The sequence below is a fragment of the Mytilus trossulus genome, chromosome 6 (assembly GCF_036588685.1).
Source record: "Mytilus trossulus isolate FHL-02 chromosome 6, PNRI_Mtr1.1.1.hap1, whole genome shotgun sequence".
Lineage (NCBI taxonomy): Eukaryota > Metazoa > Mollusca > Bivalvia > Mytilida > Mytilidae > Mytilus > Mytilus trossulus.
In genome coordinates, this window is record NC_086378.1 from 27,399,940 (window position 1) to 27,410,864 (window position 10,925).

Genomic DNA, 10,925 nt, shown 5'->3' on the forward strand with positions numbered 1-10,925 from the left:
GTTTGTCTTCGTCATTTTTAAGTACAAACCGCTGCATTGCTTTCTAACTTCAACATTGAATCAGTTATCTATTCATATTTTTCCCATTTAAAGAAATAATTCTGACAAAAGAAAAAGAGGTTTAATCCTGATTTTTAAACTCAAATCAATAACTCAAAATTAGATATATAAAGTATATGCTCTCCTTTTCTTTCAGTACTGCTAGTTTACACTTATCTAATGAAGAAAATGAACTGACAATACAGTTTATGTCTGGAACCACGTGAGGGAAGATCTTTTGTCACATTGTATAAATGCAGAAATTGTTTAGGGCGGAGGGGTAGATATCGGCCCTATGGTGCTACACATTTGGTTAATGCATAGACTTTTTTTAACTACTCATTATGTTACTATTTTGGTAATCTAATTCTGTTTTAATTCACGAATCTGCATCTGATCCTTTTGTCATTTGGCTTATTGGTACTGATGTTCGAGGTTTGATAGTTCCAATCTACTCATTCACCACTTTTTCGTTTCGAAACGATTTAAAGCTTGATATATTGCAGTTATTGCATAGACACTTGTCTATTGCTGAAAACCTTTGAATCTTTTGCGTCGTTAGAATGCTGTATTATTGGTGGCCTTTGGTTGTTGTTTGCTCTTTAGTCGGGTTGTTGTCTCTAACATATTCCCAATTTCCATTCTCAATTCTATATTCCGCATCTATTTGCGATCAAATATCAATCGAGACTAGATAATCATAAATGTATACTTTATGAACTTCATCTAATACATATGTATATAAATCGTATGTCTCTCATTTCACATAATATATAAATGTGGCCGCCATATGCTTAGAAAATTTCGATCAGCAGTTAAAAAAAATCAAACAATTTTAATCAATACTCAATTACCTACATCAGCATTGGTAGATATTCGAGTATAGAAACATAAAGATTTAGTTATTTAAAAACAAGAATGTGTCCCCAGTACACGAATGCCCCACTCGCAAAATTATTTTCTATGTTCAGTGGACCGTGACATTAGGGTAAAAACTCTAATTTGGTATTAAAATTAGAAAGATCATATCATAGGGAACATGTGTACTAAGTTTGAAGTTGGTTGGACTTCAACTTCATCAAAAACTACCTTGACCAAAAACTTTAATATGAAGCGGCACAGACGCACAAACCATAAAACATAACTATCGTAGGTGGGACATAAAAATACAACAAAATGATAGTCCAAACAACTTCAAGATGAATTGTTATTGTTTGCTAGAACAGCAGTGGCGTTAAAGTCAACCTCTTCGTACGTTGTTCTGGTAAGGTTCTTCTGAACGGTTCCTTCTTCCGGCTTTTTGTCATCGTCAAAGGTAACTTCGACGTAAACTAACTGATCTGTATCTTTCTGAAATAAAACAAAATAGACAGTGTTTCACTGTTTAATATACCCCTCATCTTGAAAATAAGTTCGACATGTTCAACATTATATAAAACACATATTTCTGTTTTGATCGTTTGGTCAATGGTAAAATGTATCAATGAACTTAAATTTCGATTACTTATTATTTCCTTACGTCAGCCGGTAAATATATTATGTATGTTTTCGGCAGAAATTTGTTTTATTTTTTAAGATTTCAGATGCAGCCTACGAACATCAAGTTTAACCCAAACGTATTTTTCAAACTGTTATCAAAGAGCCAATGCACCATCATTCTTTCAAAAAGTAGTGTTTTAACCTATCCATATAAAACGTTATTGCCTGCCTCCTTTGTCTCATTATGAAAGACTTTATACCAACTGGTATTATTAACAGTATCTTGTCTGTTTCTACGTATTATCTGAGATCTGCAGACGTTCTAAAACCCTGTTTGAAACAATGTACTTCAACTTACTTGTTCATTGTTTTGTTGATGTCCAGGTTCAGGATCAGATACTCTAGTAGGTGTATTTTCCGTTTCTAGATCAGTTTCTCTAGTAAGTTGATTTTCCGTTTCTAGGTCAGTTTCTCTAGTAAGTTGATGTTCCGTTCCAGGATATGTGTCACTGGTTTGTTTAGTTTTCTTTATTACTTCGCTGTAAACATTATCAATTGTAGGTTTTTCAATCTGTGCTGCTATAAATAAAAATAAAAAGTTTTCTATTTCCCGACTTGCTCTAGGAGACATGTACTGATTTCAATACAAGTACATACATGTTACTCAGATCTGGTTGTTTCGCCGCGATATAACCTGTTGCGCAGATGCAGCGCAGGACAATAATCAATCAATCAATCAATCAATCAATCAATCAATCAATGAGAGTTAATTGAACACCTACTAGAACGTGATACTCAATGGATTTGTGGGTCCTATTTCAAATTAAAGCATTGTATTCAAATAATTATCTTAAGATTCTAGTGCTAGTCTCTTACACAATTAAGATCGTTGGTTTTATCAGTTTTTAAGTTTACTAGTAGCTGACTATTCGGTATGGGTTAAGCTCATTGTTTAAGGTCGTACTGTTACCTATAGTAAACTAGATGCTCTAAAGAGCCTGTGTCGCTCACCTTGGTATATGTGAATATTAAACAAAGATGCAGATGGATTCATGGCAAAATTGGGTTTTATGGATGGTGATGTGTTTGTACATCTTACTTTACTGATCTATCTATCTATAATGAACTTGGCCAAGTAGTTTCAGTGGAAAATGTTAGTTAAAATTTACAAATTTTAATTGTTAAAAATTGACTTTAAAGGTCATTAACTCCTTAGGAGGTCAATTGGTCATTTTGGTCATGATCACTTATTTTTAGGTCCTAGTCTGCTGTACATTATTGCTGTTTACAGTTTATCTCTATCTATAATAATATTCAAGATAATAACAAAAAACGGCAAAATGTCCTTAAAATTACCAACTCAGGGGCAGCAATCTAGCAACAGGTTGTCCGACCAATCTGTACATTTCAGTGCAGATAGATCTTGACATGATAAACAATTAAAAACCCCAGTCAGATTTGCTCTCAATGCTTTTGTCTTTGAGGTACAAGCCAAAAACTGCATTTTACCCCTATGTTCTATTTTTAGCTGTGGTGGCCATCTTGGTTGGATGTCCGAGTCACCGGACACATTTTTTAAACTAGATATCCCAAAGATGAGTGTGGCCAAGTTTGGATAAATTTCAGAGGAGAAAATTTTTGTAAAAGATTACTAAGATTTACGAAAAATGGTTAAACATTGACTATAAAGGGCAATTCCTCCTAAAGGGGTCAACTGACTATTTCGGTCATGTTGACTTATTTGTAAATCTCACTTTGCTGAACATGATTGCTATTTACAGTTTATTTCTATCTATAATAATATTCAAGATAATAACCAAAAACAGTAAAATTTCCTTAAAATTACCAATTTAGGGGCAGCAACCCAACAACGGATTGACCGACTTATCTGAAAATTTAGAGACAGATAGATCTTGACCTGATAAACAATTTTACTTCGTCAGATTTGCTCTAAATGCTTTGATTTTTGAGTTATAAGCCAAAAACTGCATTTTACCCCATATGTTCTATTTTTAGCCATGGCAGCTATCATGGTTGGTTGGCCGGGTCACCGGACACATTTTTTAAACTAGATACCCAAATGAAAATTGTGGCCAAGTTTGATTAAATTTGGCCCAGTAGTTTCAAAGTTAACGACGCCGGACGACGGACGCAAAGTGACGAGAAAAGCGCACTTGGCCCTTTGTACCAGGTGAGCTAAAAGGCTGATTTAACTTCATTCGTTCACTTATTCTTTTAGTTGATGTTTTGGTTATGTTTTGTAAATCAGCTTCTTAAAAATTATTGATATAAAAAATAAGGAGACGTGGATATGATGCAAATGAGACAGCTAAACAGACAAAAAGACAAGAATACGAATAAAAATTTGCTGTTAGCTATACACTTGTTTTTAATTTTTGACATTATCAACCATTTAAATTGCAGGTAGTTTAATGTTTTAATCTATTGATTTTGTTGTCATGTTTATGTTGGAAAATATGTGTATTTATCTTTAGTCCAAATTTTTGTCTACCTATTTTAATTAATCTAATTCAAAGTGGTATTTAGTTTAATCTGCCACGGTTGTGTAAAATGAAATAGAGATTCAAGAGCATGTGTCGCTCACCTAGGCAGGTATGACAGGTTATTGCGAGATATGTTTGCTGTTTGAAGTGGCGAGTTTTCAAGATAAAAATTAAAGCCATTTTTAAGGAGCAATAACTCCAATAAGAAGTCGGCTAAACAATTTCCATCGCGTTGACTTTTAAGAATATCTTGTCTTACCGATCATTTTTGCTTTTTAAAGTGTCTTTTTATCTTTTATGGTTTTCAAGATAATAGACAAAAACGCAAAGAATGGTAAAATTATCATTAAAGAGCAATATCTTTAATAAGAAGTTGACTGGCGATTTTAACTATGGGACTTATTAATTTGTAGATCTTTTCTTTCTTGTCCTTTTTGCTATTTAAAGTTTCTTTTCATCTTTTACTCTTTTACTCTTTGACAGTTATCAAGATTTTTTATCTACCAAAAGAATGTTGAGGACAAATTTTGATTCTAAAGAAAAAAAAATTGCAAAATGACGACGGTCGCCAAGTGATGCCAAAAGTTCACTTGGCCCTTTAGACTAGACTAGGTGAGCTAAAAAAATAAAAAAAATCATAATGAAATTTAACTTTATAAAAACTTGTCCTAACCCATTGAAAAAATAAAAATTAGTGTGTAAGTAAAAAAAAATCAAGAGCTACGAATATAACATAAAATCTTACAGGTTGTAAACAAAATATCTTATTGCATGCATATATTCAGTGCTAATTTGAAGGGGGCAAAAGTTGTACAAATGTGGAAAATCTAAAAACCTACCCGAAACGTAACTGTTTTCTCGCGCTGATGTGCTGACTGGGTCTAAATTGTCTTTCATGTTTACATAAGTTGAATCATTGTCACCACTGTCACCACTCATACCTTCAATGAAATGAAAGTTATTGATAACCCTCGTCAATCGCGATTCATACCTCTTTAACGTAAGCTTTTAGTCAGCGCAGTATGTAAAATATTTCATCTTTTATATTGCATCAAATAATTTATTTTTCTCGCAAATATGTTTAAGAGGCGGGAATATAGAACTATGCTACGTTTGTCCGACTGTCTGTCATGCTTCCTTTAACTACGTACATTTTTGGGATTTTACAACACGTAATTTATGTATGACAGGTTTAGTAAGTCGCAGATTTCATTACTTAAAATTACTTAAAACCTTTACTAAAATCTTTCACAAATACAAATATTTATTTTTTCAATTTTGTGCTTCATGCATGCTGATGAGTCTTGCTTTTTACTACTGCTTTTTATAGTTTGTTCTTATATTTTGAAGTTACACCAAGGCTGCAATGTTAGGGGAGGATGAAGCTCATTTATGTTAACGGTCAGGAGCCTATAATTCAGTTGTTGTTTTTGGTTACGGTTCGCCATGTTTGTTTCTCGTTTTGGTTTCACTATAAACAAGCAGATTTGCAAATGAATTGAACTAAATCTTTTTTGGAATACATATTCTAATAAAGTGAATTATAAATAAAGTTTATGAAGCTTCCGCATTCTAAATATGTTAATGTGTAGATTTGATGGCTATAAACGCACTAATTTCCTCTTCACAGGTAAAAAACCAACAATTCTACCAAAGGAAAAACTCTTTCCATATGTGTTGCAAAACTCATCAAAGATACCGGAAATCTGGCTTTGAATTGTGTGCTCCAGACGAGAGTTCCGTCTACAAAAGTCTCATGAATGGAGATCGAATGCCAAAAAAATACGTAGTTGAATCCTAAACCCAGAGAAAGTTAGCAATATTTCGTTTTATATAGCAATAAAAAATATTTAATATAACCCGTGCGCAATATATCCATCTGCAATAATTGTATATGGATAACTATACTCACTTCTCTTCAGATAGTTTCTCCTAAAAACGACAATCACTGCTATAGCAAGTACAACTGATCCGATGACAATCAATATAACTACTGTCACACTACCGTCAGACCTGGCTGACTGAGATGGCTTATTTTCTGTTATTGGAAAGTCTAAAACATAAATATGTCTACAGTCAAAATATCGTCACACATGGCTGACTGAGATGGCTCATTTTCTGTTAGTTGGAAAGTCTAAAACATAAATATATCTACAGTCAAAATATCGTCAGACCTGGCTGACTGCGATGGCCCATTTTCTTTTATTGGAAAGTCTAAAACATAAATATATCTACAGTCAAAATATCGTCAGAACTCGCTGACTGAGATGGCTCATTTTCTGTTATTGGAAAGTCTAAAACATAAATATATCTACAGTCAAAATATCGTCAGACCTGGCTGACTGAGATGGCTCATTTTCTGCTATTGGAAAGTCTAATACATAAATATATCTACAGTCAAAATATCGTCAGAACTGGCTGACTGAGATGGCTCATTTTCTGTTATTGGAAAGTCTAAAACATAAATATATCTACAGTCAAAATATCGTCAGAACTGGCTGACTGAAATGGCTCATTTTCTGTTATTGGAAAGTCTAAAACATAAATATATCTACAGTCCAAATATCGTCAGACCTGGCTGACTGAGATGGCTCATTTTCTGTTATAGGAAAGTCTAAATCATAAATAAATCTACAGTCAAAATATCGTCAGACCTGGCTGACTGCTATGGCTCATTTTCTGGTCTTTGGAAGTCTAAAACATAAATATATATCTAGTCAAAATATCGTGATACATTGCTGACTGAGATGGCTCACTTTCTGTTCCTTGAAAGTCTAAAACATAAATATTTCTACAGTCATAATATCGTCACACATGGTTGACTGAGATGGCTCATTTTCTGATTTTGAAAGTATGAAACATAAATATATCTACAGTCAAAATATTGTCAGATCTGGCTGACTGCGATGACCTATTTTCTGTTCTTTAAAAGTCTAAAACATAAATTTATCTAGTCATAGTGTCGTCTATGACTGAATAGACAAAGTCTAAAATTTTATTTTTTTCGAAATTTCCTTTCTGTTTGACAGTATGCACGGTATATATAAACCTTTTCTTTTTCTTTTATTTGCCATAGAATAAATGGCTATCTTTAAGCAGAGTGCGCAACAGGTATTACTTAGATAAGTTTTGAAATTGGAACTAGGATAGATATATCACATTTGGTAATCATTACGTTATAAAAATCTGCCTCTTTACATGCAAACTATACAGATAAGATACAACACTTTACTTTGACATTGAAAGGTGTTTTTTTTTTTTATTATTTATCTTTTTTCAATGTGTTAGTTGTGAATGTCTTGTTATCGTTGTTGCAATATTTCGCGCATTTTTGGTATGATTACCAATGAGACAACTCTCCACCAGAGACCAAAATGACACAGAAATTAACAACTATATGTCACTGTAAGGCCTTCAACAGTGACCAAAGCCTAGTTTGTTTTAATTTGGATCAAATATGTTTAAATCAAAATGTTATTTTATCCGTGAGGGCAAATTTAATAACCCAGAAAAATATTTCTTTCTTTTTTAATTTTGCATTGAAGGACTTAAAATTGTATCATATATACTGGTTCTTTTATTCAATACTTTACAGCTTTAAGTGTTTTCAATTTCAGCATAACTAAGCATGTTTTCAAAAATCTAAAGGAATTTGCAATATCAATTTTCACATGATGGTTTGAAAATCTATATGTTGTGTAGCCAAATGAGAAATATAACTAGAGGCTCTAAAGAGCCTGTGTCGCTCACCTTGGTATATGTGAATATTCAACAAAGGACACAGATGGATTCATGACAAAATTGTGTTTTGGTGATGGTGATGTGCTTGTAGATCTAACTTTACTGAACATTCTTGCTGCGTACATATATCACCATCTATAATGATTGGCCCAGTAGTTTCAGTTGAAAGTGTTAGTAAAAATTTACAAATGTTATGAAAATTGTTAAAAATTGAATATCGATGTGTCTGAAATTTTCAGGGCAGATAGATCTTGACATGATAAACAATTTAACACCATGCCAGTTTTGCTCTTAATGCTTTTGTTTTTGAGTTATAAGCCAAAAACTGCATTTTACCCCATGTTCTATTTTTAGCCATGGCCGCCATCTTGGTTGGTTTGACGGGTCATCGGACACAATTTTTAAATTAGATACCCCAATGATGATTGTGGCCAAGTTTGGTTAAATTTGGCCCAGTAGTTTCAGAGGAGAAGATTTTTGTAAAAGATTAATAAGATTTACGAAAAATGGTTAAAAATTGACTATAAAGGGCAATAACTCCTAAAGGGGTCATTTGACCATTTCGGTCATGTTGACTTATTTGTAAATCTTATTTTGCTGAACATTATTGCTGTTTACAGTTTATCTCTATCTATAACATTATTCAAGATAATAACCAAAAACAGCAAAATTTCCTTAAAATTACCAATTTCATGAATTTAGGGGTAGCAACCCAACAACAGGTTGTTCGATTCATCTGAAATTTTCAGAGCAGATAGATCTTGACCTTATAAACAATTTTACCCCATGTCAGAATTGCTCTAAATGCTTTGGTTTTTGAGTTATAAGCCAAAAACTGCATTTTACCCCTATGTTCTATTTTTAGCCATGACGGCCATCTTGAATGGTTGACCGGGTCACCGGACACAATTTTTAAAGTTTAATTTGGCCCAGTAGTTTCAGAGGAGAAGATTTTTGTAAAAGTTAACGCAGGACGACGACGACGGACGACGACGGACGACGGACGCCGGACGCAAAGTGATGAGAAAAGCTCACTTGGCCCTTTGGGCCAGGTGAGCTAAAAATGATGTAAGAGTCAACAATATTGACAGCAATCCAACGACACAGATTAACATAAATTGACGTTTTAAACTGATCACACACGCCTATAATCGTCAACGTAAAAAATGGTTAATACAACGATTAATTGGTTCATTAGAAAGAGATATAAACATGTATAAAGAAAAAAATGTTTTTCTTAGTAAATCTTTTTTTCTTAAATCACATGTGTCAAAATAAATATACATAATGATAGGAGGTCAAATTCATACACCTTTAATATAGAATTGACCTAGGTCAATATTAATAATACTTATAAATATTTTCACAAACAGGAAATTATACTTTAGTATATCATTGAATAACTTCCTGTAATTGTCTTTGTTATCAACATATGGGATATCCACATGTATGGAATACGGGATATGTATATAAATTAATAAGGCAGCAACCATTTGATTTTCGGGGGTGGGGTGGGGGCTATGAATCAAAAACATTTTTTTTTCTTCTGGAAACAAAAACTTCCCCCCCCCAAAAAAAAAACATTGATAGGCTGTATAGAATGTTACGATCAATGCACTATATTTTATGTATTAAAAATGTAGTGATACGCATATTAAAATTTAAATATCTAGTCAGTACCATAGGGTTTTAATTGCATTTCATGCAATCTTTACCATTAAATCTAAATGCCGTCACGATTTATCATCACTTATTTTGTGTGTTGTCTTTCCCTCATTAACGTCCATTCCACACATCGTCCATTTACCAGTCACATTCTTCAACAAGTATGCCCAAACCTTTTGAAAGATTTGAATAACTTATGCAGTAAAGTTGAAATGAAGTTGATAGAAGTAATTGTAGTAAATCACAAGGCTATCAACAATAAAAAAAAAACCATGCCGTATAGTCCGGTTAAAAAGCTATGACATGAAAAATATGAAATAATTCGATTGACAAATGAGAAAACTAACTGCCTTATTTATGATAAAACAATTTACGAAAAACTGATATGGCAAACATGATCCTAAGACAACAACTGAACTATCGGATTTTGCATTGGGACAGGCAGATACCTCGAATGAGGCGGGGTTAAACATGTTTGTGAGCGCACAACTACATGTACCACAGAACCGCACAGTTTGTGTACTATTTCTTTGTTAAGTATTCATAACATGATTTGTCCATATTCCTGCTATGGGATTGAAAGACCTAAGGTATCATCCGAAATGTAACTTCTTTAAAATGTAAAATGTAACCTACCAGTAACGACCAATGTAACTCCACCAAATATTTTGTTGGTATCCTGTAATGTGTAGACAGCTGAATCTTCACTATTTACATTCAGAATAGTAAATTCGATGGCTGTTATGGTATTTGACATGTGCTTGTCTATTTCGTACCTACTGTCTTCTGTGTTTGGAATTACAGAACCATGAGAGATAGTGAAGATTACTGAGGTATAGTTTCTCATTATGGCAGCACTGGTTGTTGATACGGACTGAGATAGATCCCATTTTACTATTGCCTTTGTCCCTCTCTGGAATTGTATTGTTCTGTCTGCAAAATAATCCATGCAATGATTCTACTTTGACAATTATTTCAAAACGTACTTTAAGAAATAACTTAATATCCTCAAAATTTAATTTTCAAAAAGTAAAGTATTCAATATAATTTGAAATTAATAGAGTTAATTATTGTTGTGATATAAAATAATGAGTTGTTAGACCTTTATTAAAGTAATGTTCGAGTGATAAAAGTAGTTTGGTCCATTTTCACGCTATTACTAACATTTCGAACTTCATAAGTATTGTTTTCTTGTCTTGTGTCCAGGCCAGTTTACTCTGAGTAATTAAAATGTGTTTAAACTATTTAAAGAAATATGCAAATAGACGTGATTTCAAAAGCCTCTTTCTCTCGTGTGACATGTAAAATACATAAATTATAACCCCCTAGCGAATAAATAAAAAATAGAAATACAAAACTCACAACAGTGGACAGCAGAGAAACAAAGCACCAATGCAAAATATCCCCTCATGGCAATATATGTTAAAATGGGATGAATACTTAGAGCAAACTATGAATTCGGAAATGATTCAACGGAAACGATCGTTTCATTAATAA

The 10,925-nt window shown here is 33.0% G+C and overlaps 1 protein-coding gene across 2 annotated transcripts; it reads right to left on the reverse strand.

Annotated features, from left to right (window-relative positions):
• Positions 1-171: 171 nt before the first annotated feature.
• Positions 172-10,925, reverse strand: LOC134723293 (uncharacterized). Of its 2 annotated transcripts, none has more exons than XM_063586913.1 (6): positions 10,791-10,925; positions 10,065-10,361; positions 5,935-6,075; positions 4,862-4,963; positions 1,877-2,094; positions 172-1,389 (listed from the first exon to the last, which is right to left on the reverse strand). In XM_063586913.1, exons 1-6 carry the CDS (start codon positions 10,837-10,839, stop codon positions 1,234-1,236), a joined length of 963 nt encoding a protein of 320 aa, XP_063442983.1. In that variant the 5' UTR covers positions 10,840-10,925; the 3' UTR covers positions 172-1,233. The 2 variants fall into 2 exon arrangements, with proteins under 2 accessions (XP_063442983.1, XP_063442982.1); XM_063586912.1 differs by having other exon boundaries at positions 180-1,389; positions 1,877-2,097; positions 10,791-10,913.

Coding starts and splice junctions, on each gene's coding strand:
- LOC134723293 (XM_063586912.1), bottom strand. CDS start 10,839: ATGAGGGGATATTTTGCATTGGTGCTTTGTTTCTCTGCTGTCCACTGT. Junction 10,362..10,790: donor TTTCTCTGCTGTCCACTGTT/GTGAGTTTTGTA, acceptor ATTATTTTGCAG/ACAGAACAATACAATTCCAG. Junction 1,390..1,876: donor ATCAACAAAACAATGAACAA/GTAAGTTGAAGT, acceptor GTTTTATTTCAG/AAAGATACAGATCAGTTAGT.